Below are 14,669 nucleotides of genomic sequence, written 5' to 3'. Positions count from 1 at the left end.
ACGGGGACACTGTGACTGTGTGTAAAATCCGTTAAATGTTTTAATACTCGCGTAAAATAGTAATAAACTAGAAAATATTATTTGAAACTATGTATTTCAGATGTTGAAAGAATAAAAAAGTAAGTATACTATTTGTAGATATATTTATTCTAAATATGTGTTATTATGTGTTATTATTTGGAATAAAGAGAGTTCAATTACTTTGGGACTATCAACTGCATATGGTAAGATTTATGTATGATGCTTATTAGATATCTTCATATAATGTGCTGTTATGTGCAAAAGTTGATTCAGCTGCACCAAACAAAAATGACTAAAATTTACCACAATGCATTTCCGTTAACAAAAATATCGCAATATTTTTAATATCCAATACAGAAATAGCAGTACCAATAATAGCAACAATCAATCAGACGGACAAAAATAGAGCATGATATAAAGCCGACTTCAGATGTCTAGACGCATTGAGGTTTGACGAATGCTCGCAGTTTCATAACAATGCCTGTATCTACGGCTTGAGAATCGAACTGAAAATATTTTATCGTACACGAAATGTCTGCGGAAATTGTCATATAATTTATGTTCGGTTGGCAATCGATTCTGCTTTTGTGCTTTATGTTTTGAAGAAGCAGTCTACAATTTCCTTAATAGGAATTCAATAATAGAAATCATAGTCATAGTCATAATCATAGTCCATAATGGACACATATTTAACACAGCTGCCTACATGTCCATTATTTGGAGAATATTTTATTATTTTCAGTCCACAAACATCTATAAAATTACCATCCTTGGCCTCTTCTCAAGCGTATTCCGTATCAGTTTATACGCTACCAGCATAAAGACACTTAAAGGATTCTCCACGAGACCCTTTAGCTCAAATTTCATATAAGCGTCTATCCCTCCCATTCTTAGACGTCAGGCATACCGTTTATTTATCGCGTAATATCCCGCACCCAGTATTGTTGCGGCCATCAATAATTCATGCTGGCTGTGAGTTATAGCGGCGACGATCTTCGCGGATTTCCTCTCAATTTCTGATCTCCTGGTAGATTGTGTTATATTGCTAAGGAGAAAATCGTTTGATTTCGTTTTTAGACGACTCATTAGTATTTAAGTACTTTTCTTAATGTATACTTTGCTTCGAAAGCATTATGGTAGTTTTTCCAAGATACTCAAAAATTTCATACTTCTCATCCATACTAATATTATAAATGCGAAAGTAACTCTGTCTGTCTGTCTGTTACTCAATCACGCCTTCCTTAACTACTTAACAAATTTGCATGAAATTTGGTATATTTTGATACCCGAGAAAGGACATAGGCAGTAGCCTATGTTCTTCCCGGGATAAAAAGTATTTTATCCCGGGAAATAGGATAGATTTTATCCCGGAAATCCCAGGGGAACGGGAACTATACGGGTTTTTTTGACTGCGCGGGTGAAGCTGCGGGTGGAAAGCTAGTTAATTTATAAAAATTGTCTCATGTTATTATCACAAATTGGTACCTTGTGAATGAAAACATAATTATATTACATAATGTATTAGTATAGTTCACCTTTAATTTTATTGTTTTAGTTAATGACACCAAATTAAGCATAGTTTGCTTTCATCAGGAATAAAACAAAATGATCAAAAAATTTATTAAAAATGTCCCAATAATCTTCTTACGTATTTCCCATTGACGTTCATCAAACTTATAACTGGTATACTCTTTTTTGTAGTTTCTTCTTCTCTTGTCAGGTCCAATGAATCATATTCTAAATTGTCTCCATCTGGTGAAGGTTTCTGCAAGAGAGCAAATGCCTTGTCTTCATCTAGAACTGCTTTTTGAACCTTTTCGTGGTTTCGATGGCTGTGGATGATTATTGATTGAGAATTACCGTAGAATTTAAGAAATATAAATTAATAGATTGCAGTATAAAAAGTCTGGTTAAAGTAAAAGTTCGTTGTTTATAATTTTTCTTAGTTTAGTGCTGTAAGAAACATTTTATTGTTGTTAATGTACAATTAATATTTTTGTAGTAGGTACCAGCAAGAATAATGTTAAACACCGGGAAAACAATAATAATTACACTACTTTTATATTCCAAAAACATTACATAAACAGTTGATATAAATTATCTTCTTCTATACTCACTCATTACTTAGATATTCATATTCCTTATTCTTGATCTCATCCACGAATTTTTCAGCTGCCTTTTTAGCGAAAACATCAGCCAACTTCTGCAGGTATTTCATAGAGGATTCCGAAGCTAGAGTCTTTATTATTTCTCCTGGATCAAGTTTCACTATTATTTGGTGATCGTCACTCAAACTTTGCGTCACGAATAGTAGAAATAGCAATTGAATTTTTAATAACATCCTCGAATGAATGTGCGTGCGTGTAATAAAAATTTATCGTTTGGAATTCTGGATTTTATAACTTTCTGCAGTTTGATGTGTTTAAATCTATTTATTCGATTGTTATGTCTTATTTTTATTTTAAGAACATGAGAATGTAAAGTTGGTATGCGTCTATCAAAAATTGTCCTTTATATTTAATTTTAGATAAATTGAGTGTAAAATTAAATATAGAAAGTATAAAAACACACACTTCTTCTGACCTATTTGTCTGTTCATTAATATAAAGAAAAATAACGACCTCAGGATTTTTCAAATTATTTATATAGTAAAAATCGAAGCAGTATGCAAACAACCATGTCTTCCAAAAGGTATTCAAGTGTGCATGTTTACAAAAGGTCGAATTCTATGCATAGTAAGCAACTCTATGGCCATCCTATAAATATTAAAGTGACACCATGTGGCGTCGAAGTTAAAGATGTGTCCACACCTTCAGGGTATTGCAGTGATTATGAAATGTATTGACAGGATAGCGCTAGACTATTCTTTTTTTAATCATTTGGTGGTGAATACCGATTACTCTAAGCTTTTATAATTCATAATGTACATAATACGGAAACAAGAAGGTTTAAGGGAGACACAAAAACAATAATTGTAGTTGATGAATAAATCGTGATAACTTTAAAATTAATTGCATTGCAATATAGTGCATACAAATACACAAATATTCAATGGATACATACATTTAATTATGTATAATAAACATTGTTTATAAATGCAGGTTCAGATTCATGATAGCAACAACAGATTCTGGGAATGTTTTATCATCCTTGTTTACTTAATTAATCATAATTTTTTTTATTTTTTTTAACGTTTTATTTTTTTATACATAACATTTATTAGGAAACATTTAAACAGACCATTTTAAAAGGCATAACTCTACCAATATAAAAATACCGTAATAACCAACATTCTTAATTACAAAATTATCATTCCAATCTTGCAGATTAATAGCTACGAAACACAAACAAGCACTTATAATTACACTAACAGCAATATAATCAATACTGTCAGCAAACTCAATTGTATCGAAGCAGTTTCAATATCGCCTATAACTGGATGCCTCTCGTCAATTATTGACAGAGTTGGCTACTCAATAGCTCGTGATGGGCTGTACTAGGGCGGATATAGTTAGGGCCCCGAATGGTTTGAGGCCCTAGCTTTTATTACTAGTGAACTTATTTTTATACTCGGCATATTATAACCCATTTACTTGAATTTGCTTCGTTAGGTACTTTAATAACTATTTATTAACAAATATTAGTGTTGAGTTATATAAGTATTGCTCTTTCCCGGATTGGCAGAGAAAATCAAGATATTAAATACTATTAATATATTGTATCTTACCTTCTAAATAAAGTACTTCATTATTTTCTATGTAACTATTAACTTCATACCACCTACAATTACTTTGATTGCATTTACCAATATTCTTGTATTCCCAGTTATTTCTTCTATTTCAAGTTTTTATATATTTCATCATAAAAATTTTCAACACCAGATTTTGATTCCCGTAGTGATTGTTATTTCGCTATACCACCCTGCTGTTTTTAACCCCAATATCAACACGTTACTTTACCGTAGATACAGTGCCCTAACAGTACACATTGTGAATAAGTTATAACCAAACTGGGATTGAGGCCCGCTAACAAAGTACACCACTGCATTGTGAATTAATAATATCGGATAGCCCTTGCTATGCCCGATATCCAATGCAAACAGATTTCATATCATGCTGCTTATTATATATTTAATAGCACTATATGAATAAGATGTTAAGTGATTGGGTATTGTTTTCGAATAATTATTGCAGTTATTGGACTTTATTGATCGATGTTCGAAACACGAATTCTATTGGTCACAAATAATAGATATAATATGCTATGCCGTATTTCATTACAAAGTCGTGTAAACTAATTTATTTCCTGTTTGAGTTGTTTTTTTTTACGACATTATCTACGTGTAATAAAATAGGTGTATTCCCCCGCCTATCTTAAAATTGTGAACAAAAAGTGACATCTTTTTTTATCGTATAGGAGCTACCAACGTTGACAAGAGAGCATTTTAGTATAGTTGGTTCTTTGATATACTGTTCCTCTTGCTATTTCGGTTAGAGTCCGGGCTGTCTGGCTGGTCGCAGTGGTTGCGTTTTTTAGTGCGCATCTCATCTGCACAGGATAATTTCCTTAATTTTAAGTCATTTTTTAACGCGTAATTTTTAATATTTTACCTTTAGATAGATCCATCAGACATAATTTTTTTATTGCAAGACGTTTTTTTCGTTGTTAAATAGGTGCCAGACGCAATTTTTTATTTCGTTTTTATAAAAAATTCAAATTATTTTAGAATGTCTGTAAATTTCATATTATGTTCCTCAAACATAATATAATCTAAAATTAATTAGCCAGACGCTAATTCGATTGTTAAGTATTAAATATGTACTAATATGGAAATATTAAAAATTACGCGTTAAAAAATGACTTTAAATTAAGGAAATTATCCTGTGCAGATGAGATGCGCACTAAAAAACGCAACCACTGCGACCAGCCAGACAGCCCGGACTCTAACCGAAATAGCAAGAGGAACAGTATATCAAAAAACCAACTATACTAAAATGACTTTTTTTTTAACGTTAATAGCTCCCGTACACTGATATTCATAAATTAATAGCGATATTTGTAGAAATATTATTTTGCTTCTCATGAAATCTGTGACAATCATTGTTGTGTACGTCACTGCAAATACAATCAATTTCCTTTGAATTGCTCTTATGTTATATTATTGATCATCTTTTTAAGGTCTTCTTTTGTTACTATATTTTAGGTAGTTATGTATAAGGTATTCAATAACACTTTTTATTGAAATAATAGTTTTTTTTTCAAAGTACTATTTCGTAAGGCTAGTTATATATGGTCTTATTTTTAGTAAATGTCAATACTTTCCAATCTATACATTAGCTGAAATAACTCAATAAAATAATAGTTGTTTCTAGAACAATAACGATAAAAAGCCTCCGCTCACATTATCTTCAAATGCTATCATATACCAAGAAGCCAATAAATATTTATTAGAGCGTCCATTGACGGTGGAGTGTGAACAAAAACAGCAGTAAAATAAAACAAAGCATTCGCTTCGTATTGAATAAGAGTATCATAAACGGGCTCTTAGATAGCTCAGATTTGATTTGGCTATCGTAGAAGTTAGGGTTTGTACATATTAGAGGGGAATTTTTATGAGGAACTTTGTTCTTTGTGTATATGTTATAATAAGCTGACATTATTATAATTTATAATAGTTTCAAGTTTGTTGTTGCATTTGTAAGTTTCTATTTTCTGTGACGATAAATAAAATTAGGAAAACAAATAGATTTTAACTATTCATCTCATTATACGATAAGACGACCGCGGCGTTGCAAAACATACATTTTTTGTGATTGTTCAACGTTACGAAAAAGAACTTATGGTAGTTTACAGGTACATGTTTTACAATAATACAATACCTGTGTGTATAAAATTTTGGCAACTGGATGAAAATTAATTGTGTAATATGTATTTATATTGAATAGTCAAACATCATTTTCTAAACCATGAGATTTAATCAAAGAATTTTCACATAACCCTGCTGCAGAATCTTCCGCGAATGTGCCCCAAGCTGAGGCCCCAAGCATGTCACGTCATAAAACGTTATGCGTTAGTAACATGGCCGCCGTAATTCGATCCAATGCGTGCTAATGCGTGTCCATTGTAACACGACAAGTGATTGGCTGTTAGCGACATACTCTGAATGTTTCATTGTATGAGCAAAATCTGGAGAATGGAGGGATCGTGTTACATTTATAAGAGGATCATAGAACGAAGTAGGTGAAAGGTAGCTTGGTAGATACATTAGTACATCGGTGCAACTGTCTATACACACACACACACACACACACACATCTACATGCGTCGCACACACACACACGCACACATGCTCACAACTCATGTGTGATAGTGTCAGATACCTAAATTGGTAACTAGTATTCCGCCCACGGCTTCACCCGCGTGACAAATTATGTACCTACCTATGTACTAAAATCTTTCTCTTGAACTATTAAAAACGTATTAAAATTAGTCGTGTAGTTTTAAAGATCTAAGCATAGAGATAGACGGACGGAAAGCGACTTTGTTACATACTGGAGAAATGGCCCATCAAATCTGTTATAATACATCGAGATGTTCGTTTTTTTAGTCGGACTCTCAAAATTCTGCACAAAGAAATATTTTGTGTAATAAAAGAAAAACAAAAGGGATCCTAGAAGGCACATTCCGTGCGATTTATTATTAATTTCGACTGGTGTAACTAGTAAACGTATGACACAGGAATAGGGGATGTCAGATGACTGACAAGCGGTGCGCGTCGACATCGGCCTGTGATTAAACATAGCGTAAGAATGGATGCGGCAATTGTATTTCTATGAACTTGCAACATGCTGTATATCTATTACTTTATGAACGTGTAACATGTTGTATGTAATTAAGTATCTAGTACTATTTATATTATTTTGAAAAACAAAAAAAAAAAACAAATCTTATATCAATTCTAATTAATAACATTACTAGAATTATGCGGTTTGGTTACAATCAGTACGGTCGGTCTAAAAAGAAAATGACAGGCTTTTTCCAACTATGGAAACTTTTTATGAATGTGTAATAAATACTAAAATATCATATTATAAAATACACGTTTATTAGTTAGGTACTACTAGTTTCTAGTACCATATCCAACACACCCTCCCGTTAAACATCCTGGAGCCCGCATACCTACGTCAGAGGGACGCTTCGACGCACCGCACGCCTCGTCGCCTCTCGTCCGAATCAAACGGTTGACGTTCCGAATTCCAATTGTTTTCCATTTTTGAATCGTTAAACGAGGGTTGTGTGCGGCCAGTGATTTAACCAAAAAGTTTCATTATCGCTATCGGCTTCTTTAGCTGTCGTCTATTGTTACAGATTAACAAAAGCGCGGGAACATATTTTTTTTCTTTTTAATGAAATGTCAGATACAGATTTTTTTTTTATTAAACTTGACATTGTTTGTACATTATGATCTTTAGTTTATCTAAGGCGCGGGTCAAACACAAGCGGCGCGGGCGCGGGCGTGCCATAAGCGCACCTCTTGAATCTGTTTTGCACCACGTCCTTCTTATACATTTTGTATGAAAGAATTTTGGACAGGCGTCGAGACGGCACGCCACGGCTGTGCCACGGTTGCGCCGCCTTTCCAAAATTATTTCATACAAAATGCCAATAGCGCACCCGATGCACGCCGGCAGCGCGCCCGATGCGCGCCCGAGGCGCGCCCGCAGTGCGCCCGATGCGCGCCGCGCCGCTTGTATACTTATGTCCCGCGCCTTAAGAAATACTAAATTAGCTTTAACTACACGAATTAAAATACAAGTCGAATCCTGAAACATACAAGACGACATAAAACAAACCAATTAACTTCGACTCCCGGATAACAATAAAATATTCAAAATCGTTCGAAATTCAAAACGCAAACAACAGATTGCAAATCAAACATTACAACGTAAATTCAATTTTGGCCAAATATTTCGCTACACAGAGGGATGTTTGATATTTAATTTTAAATGAGCGTTTCGGTTGTAATTCGGCAAAATTGTCTGGCGTCACCAAAAAACACCTTTCTTGCATTCGAATGACGAAATTAAATTCCAAATTTAATTTTATAACGCTTTCATTGAGTACTAAACGTACACCGCGGTGACTCGCTTGATCGCTATTACTTCATGTACTAATGTGCAAATTACTAAACTTATTGTTTATAGAAAAAATCTAAAAATTTCGAAAAAAAAATATGAACGTAGAGTACAGTTAGATTTGCTTTTCTGATTCTTTTTGATGCTAATACACGCAATAAGTTATTGTTAATATTATGTAATAAAATAATAATAATAAACTCTTTATTAGCAGGTAGGCAATATTAAAAAATTAACAATTTATGTACTTACAATCTACTTAATCTAACAACCTACATGCTAAAAGGATTGCCGCTCAGCATTTTACAATGAAAAGCATAGGCCTTCATTGCAGAGCTGATTTTCAGCGACACCTAATTATAAAAACGATCTAATGCTAAAATTCAATAAAGGTATATATATATATCTAATAAATAAATAAATAAATATTAAAAGTATAAATAATATAATAAATAAAATATAAAAAATAAATATACATATCGTGTTAATAAATATATAAATACGTGTGATAAAAATATACATCGAAGCCATAACCAGAATATATTGTGTGTAGGTACAATGTGCTATAATATGTTTAAATATTGTATATGTGTATTGTATTTGAGGAAACAAACTGATTTTGTTATTAAATTATTGTAAATATTCTTCATAATTGCTAGAACGCGGTTTCTTTTATAACGTTGAAATAATAACTTTCATCTTTATTCTATCTCATGACTTGTAAATGCAACAATTTCTTACTGGCTTGTCAGAGTGAGTCACTATCCCAAACAAAGGGAGCATTGCTTCCTTAGGAATGTTTAGGAAGTGCGTATATTACGTTGCCATTACTCGGCTAACGTCACGGGCGCCATTTTCCAAAATCGTAAACCTCTATTTTAAATGTTAATGTCATTTTAAATACATCTGAAACGTGATGAGGTTTTTAATAGCTTTAATACTCGTATAGATAAGAGATGAATGGAATGTAAAGAATTTTTACAATTTGATAGAAATACGTTGAATGTTTGAAGATATTTTGAGTTTAAGTGTTAATTAAAAACTAAATGGGATGTCTAAGCTCCATTGAAGAGGAATGAGTCTAGTGAATTAAGGCGAGACGTATTCTATAGTAATTTATTTATAGTGACATTGAGGAAATTCCTTTCGTCTCCTTTAGTTTCATTCAATGTATTAGTGGTTATATTAAAATGTTTTCAGTGACTATTCACATCATAAAGTGTTCTATAATAAATATAATAATCCATACTAATATTATAAATGCGAAAGTAACTCTGTCTGTCTGTCTGTTACTCAATCACGCCTTAACTACTGAACCAATTTGCATGAAATTTGGTATAGAGATATTTTGATACCCGAGAAAGGACATAGGATAGGTTTTATCCCGGAAATCCTACGGGAACGGGTTTTTCTTTGAAAACCCGGGCGAAGCCGCGGGCGGAAAGCTAGTAGAATATAATTCCTAGAGATTATAATGCACAAGAATGCGCAAATGCGCACGGATTATTTTCCATTTCAACTACTTTATAACCTTATTAGTTGGATGCAATCAGGAAGAGATTAAAAGCGAGACCAACAGCTTTATGACCTCTCTGAAAATCTATATTATATTACCATTTACCATTAAATAACACTTAAAACTTTTTAATAATAATAGTTTTTTAGTTTTGAAGTGAAACTTCTTTAGGCGCGTTGAGAGCAAAATACCGTCACGTCCTGTAGTAACGCGACGATTTTGTTATCTTTGAATCTTGCCAAAGAAATTTCACTTCTGGCACGTGTGCTAGGCACACACGCTCTTTTTTATTAAAAACTTAAAACCGCCTTGAAATTGCCAGAATTAATTTAAAGGGTCATGACATTGCAGGCATCAGCTTTAAAATAAAAAAAATATATATATCAAATTCATTCAAACAGTCGAAAGCATCGAATCGTCGTCGTCGAAGAACTTCCTCCTTTTTGAAGTCGGTTAATAAAACCGTTTGACGTCAATACTATTCAGAACAATCTTTAATAATAACAAGTTCTTTATGTTCACATCAGCATAGATCCATGGGATTCCAATTTTTCGCACCACTTTGCTACATTCTACAGGTTAGCGGATAGCGGGCTGTTGCCGCAACAAAATCGTGCAGAACGGAGCGTTGCGACTGCGTCATCGCATCGTCACGTCGCGGCGCCGTGCGATTGGCCGCGGATTGACCCCACTGTCCTCTACTACTTGGACTCGCCACGCAACCGCTGAGCAGGACACTCCCTCACTAAAATTAATTAATTCTACCAAACGCACTTTGTAATTTTAAATATTAAACTATATACGCACAAGTTTATTGTCTTCTTCTTTCGTCGTCAACATTTTCTGGACCTTCGACACCGGATCACATCCTGGATTTTGGAGACGCAATCGGCGAAGAAGTCGCAAAATTACAGTGCAGTTTGGTAAGACGGCCAGCTAATTTATCCAACCCTGTAAAGCTTCATCTGAGTGATACTGTGCTTTGTATATTCCAGAGCTTTTGGTGTTGCTTGCCTCCTCACGTGCTTTTACGCAGCCGAAGAATCTGCTTCACGTGGCACGTAAGTACTTGTAGCTTTTTACTTCAGTCATTATGTCTCTTTCTGAGCAAAAGGAGCTTAAGGATTTGAGGAAAAAAAGGGGGTTAATCAAATGTAGGCTAACGAATTTTAAGAAATATGTTTCGTCTTTTGAAAACGTGGATCTTGATACACATCAAAGGGCAGAACTAAAATTACGTATACCAGGTGCACAAAGTTTAATGAACGATTTCAACCAAGTACAAAGTAAAATCGAAGATCTTGTCCCGGAGTCAGAAACGGATAAACTCATAGAATCACGCGTAGAGTTTGAGAGGGAATATTATGTTGTCCTGGCGATGCTGGACTGCATGGTAAACCCAGATAATTCCGAGGATAGATCTAATAAATCCATTGACTGTTCCTTAGCGCACGACCATACGACCTGTAACAATTTTAATAACGATTCAGTAAAATTACCGACTATTTCTGTACCTAGCTTTGACGGTTCACATGAACACTGGGTAGAATTTCGCGACACGTTTTCATCCTTAATTCACAATTCGAAAACAATACCACCGGTTCAAAAATTTCATTATTTAAAGGCGAGTTTAAAAGGCGATGCCAAAATCGTTATAGAAAACGTAGAATTTTCATCCGAAAATTATATGGTTGCATGGGAGCTTTTATTACACCGTTTTAATAACACGCGTTTGATAGTGCAAAGTCACATTAAGGCAATATTTTCACTTCAAAACGTCTCAAGAGAATCGGCTATTCAATTACACAATTTAATTGATACAGTTTTAAAAAATTTACGTATTCTTAAAATCTTAGGAGAACCCACGGAATACTGGGACACTTTGATTATTTATATCGTAGTTTCAAAGTTAGATCCTACCACTGAACGCGAGTGGGAACAATTTAAAAATACCTTTTACAAAATAAACAAGGACAAAATTATTAAACTAAACGATTTATTAGAATTCATTAAAGAAAAGGCCGATTTATTAACTACACTATCCGTAAATCACAATAAACCTAGTATTTCAAATAACTCAAATAAATTTTCTACTTACCAAAATAAAAATTCATCATCCAAAATTCATTGCAACATAGTTTCGGATAACAAACAATCTAAATCGCAATCCAATAAGTCGCGCAGCCATTACAAGTCATGTTTGCTATGTAACGAAAGGCATCAGCTGTATTCATGCCAGAAGTTTCTCGACTTATCTCCGCAACATAGGGTTAATTTCATAAATGATAAAAACTTATGCATTAATTGTATGCGTCCAGGTCATTCGGTTGGTACTTGTCTTTTTGGTCCGTGTAGAAAGTGTGAACAAAAGCACAATAGTTTACTTTGTGATGCAATTAAATTATCACCAATTAAACAAAATACAGTGACGTTAACTACGTACGAGCACCCCTCGCTTACTAATACGCATCCCGTTTCAGTGGTTTCAGTAGATAACGCACACATGCAATTTCAATGTATTAATCACGCACAAACCGTTATGCATACAAAGGATGACAATTCTTCGCAACAGATTGTCATATTGTCTACGGCGATAGTTGAAGTATATAATGAATCGGGTGAGTATTATTGCGCACGCGCAGTTCTAGATAGCGGAAGCGAGCGATCCTTTATAACGCAATCGTTTGCAAATAAATTAAATATACGAATATTACAGTCCACTCAACATATTCACGGTGTAGGTAATTCTATTACGCAATGTTCGCAATCTTGTAACATTGAAATTAAATCGCGCGACGGGAGCTTCACTGCCCGTTTTCAATGTTTGATTTTGCCCCAAATTACATCAAAATTGCCTACAACCACGGTTAATTTAAATCAATTTAATATTCCTCACAATTTATTGTTAGCTGATCCCAATTTTTACGAAAGTCAACCTATTGATTTACTGATCGGTGCTGATTTATTTTGGGAATTAATAACCGAAGGAAAAATGCGCCTTAAAAGTGGTCCTTTCCTTCAAAACACCAAATTAGGTTGGATAGTGTCAGGTGCAATTAAATCTTTTCCGTATACTAGTAATAAAAAATTATCACATATTAATTGTAATTATTCGACATTATCCACGGAAGATGATTCACTCGATAAGTTAGTTAGGAATTTCTGGGAATTAGAAGAATTATCCGCGCCTAGCAATAAATTACAGCAATTATCGAGCGAAGATAATATTGCTTGTGAGGAACATTTTATTCGCACAACACGTCGACTTTCCGATGGTCGTTTCTGTGTTTCAATTCCGTTGAAACAATCACCTGAGTTATTAGGTAATACACGCGCACAAGCTGAACGTCGTTTTTACGCGTTAGAGAAACGTCTTCAGCAAAATACTAATTATAAAAAGATGTATTCTGATTTTATACAGGAGTATATTAATTTAGGTCATATGAGTCTCGTCAATGCGTATGGGAATCCGCACTATTTCCTACCGCATCATGGTGTGTTTAGGGAGCACGCCACCACAACTAAATTACGCGTAGTTTTTGATGCGAGTATGAAGTCTAGTTCCGGCGTATCATTAAACGACATACAAATGATTGGACCTGCTATTCAAGGTGACTTGATTTCTATTTTATTACGTTTTCGCGAGAATAGGTATGTTGCATGCGCTGACATTGAAAAATTTTACAGGCAATTGAATATTGCTGAAGATCAGCGTGACCTGCAGCTGATCTTGTGGCGGGATGATCCCTCAGAGCCGCTGAGGGTGTACCGACTCAACACCGTGACGTACGGAACGGCATCCGCACCGTATCTAAGTTGTAGATGTTTAAAGGAATTAGCCAAACACTCGAATATTCCGTATGTAGCCGATACTATTAATAATTGTTTTTACGTTGACGATCTCATCAACGTAAAAACAATTAAATAAAACGTATTATTTTATCGTGTGCTTCACAAATATACGATCCGCTAGGATTATTGAGTCCGTTTATTACTATCGCAAAGCATTTATTACAAAGATGTTGGTTGTTAAAATTGACGTGGGATGAATCGGTTCCTAACGAAATTTCGCAAATATGGGATAAGTTTATAAATGGATTATCTTTTCTTAGTAGTTTACGAATACCGCGTCACGTTATGTGCATTGATCCAGTGCGAACCGAACTACATATATTTACCGATGCTTCACAGGTCGCGTACGGAGCTTGCGCATACGCTCGTACGATCAATGCAACAGCTGATGTCACAGTGCGCTTGATATGTTCGAAGGGTAAGATCGCGCCGACTAAACCTACAACTATACCTAGATTAGAGTTGTGTGGTGCGCTGTTAGGTGCACGATTATATTATAAGCTTATTGGATCACTGCGTTCAAATTTTGATAAAATTGTATTTTGGACAGATTCAACTATCGTTTTAGGTTGGTTAGGTATGCCTATTAATTTATTAAAACCTTATGTTCAAAATAGGACGGCAGAGATTCACGAGCTGACCAAGGAACATCCATGGCGTCACGTCGCAGGCAAGGATAATCCAGCCGATTTAGTCTCACGCGGGCAAAGTCTAGAAGCGCTTAGCTCCTCATCTTTATGGTGGGAGGGTCCGTTATTTTTACATAATGTACATTTTGAATTGCCCGATTTAAAACATTCCAAATTAATTAATACAGATTTACCGGAAATTAAATCTACAAATATTTGTTGTCACATAAGTAATAATTTAAACGATAATTTAATTATTTTTTCTCGATTTTCACAATATAATAGACTTAAACGCGCAGCTGCTTATGTATTACGTTTTATTAATAACGCGCGAAATAAAACTAATAAGTGGACAGGTTTATTATCAGTCGAGGAATTAAATCGTGCTGAATTAACGTTAGCAAAGTTGAGCCAACAGGAATCGTTTCCGGATATTTACTATGCGCTTAAAAATAATAAAAATATAACGAATATATCAGGCTACAATCAAATTTCTAAATTAAATGTATTCTTTGA

The 14,669-nt window shown here is 34.3% G+C and overlaps 2 protein-coding genes across 2 annotated transcripts; one reads left to right on the top strand and one right to left on the bottom strand.

Moving 5' to 3' along the window:
- Positions 1–1,581: 1,581 nt before the first annotated feature.
- On the bottom strand, positions 1,582–2,362 carry LOC149484340 (uncharacterized). The gene is made up of 2 exons (XM_089700439.1): positions 2,139–2,362; positions 1,582–1,853 (listed from the first exon to the last, which is right to left on the bottom strand). The coding sequence occupies exons 1-2, from the start codon at positions 2,360–2,362 to the stop codon at positions 1,643–1,645; spliced, it is 435 nt and encodes a 144-aa protein (XP_089556565.1). The 3' UTR covers positions 1,582–1,642.
- Positions 2,363–10,295: 7,933 nt separating this feature from the next.
- On the top strand, positions 10,296–13,569 carry LOC149484339 (uncharacterized). Its single transcript, XM_089700472.1, has 2 exons — positions 10,296–13,283; positions 13,360–13,569. Exons 1-2 carry the CDS (start codon positions 10,766–10,768, stop codon positions 13,365–13,367), a joined length of 2,526 nt encoding a protein of 841 aa, XP_089556598.1. The 5' UTR covers positions 10,296–10,765; the 3' UTR covers positions 13,368–13,569.
- Positions 13,570–14,669: the final 1,100 nt, after the last annotated feature.

Source organism: Colias philodice, chromosome 11, assembly GCF_061535455.1.
Source record: "Colias philodice isolate Cphi_HAF_F1 chromosome 11, ilColPhil1 Martin Lab GWU primary, whole genome shotgun sequence".
Classification (NCBI taxonomy): domain Eukaryota; kingdom Metazoa; phylum Arthropoda; class Insecta; order Lepidoptera; family Pieridae; genus Colias; species Colias philodice.
Note: the sequence above shows the minus strand (reverse complement) of the source record. Positions and strands in the feature narration are given on the sequence as shown.

Coding starts and splice junctions, on each gene's coding strand:
- LOC149484339 (XM_089700472.1), top strand. CDS start 10,766: ATGTCTCTTTCTGAGCAAAAGGAGCTTAAGGATTTGAGGAAAAAAAGG.
- LOC149484340 (XM_089700439.1), bottom strand. CDS start 2,362: ATGTTATTAAAAATTCAATTGCTATTTCTACTATTCGTGACGCAAAGT. Junction 1,854..2,138: donor TATGAATATCTAAGTAATGA/GTGAGTATAGAA, acceptor AATCATCCACAG/CCATCGAAACCACGAAAAGG.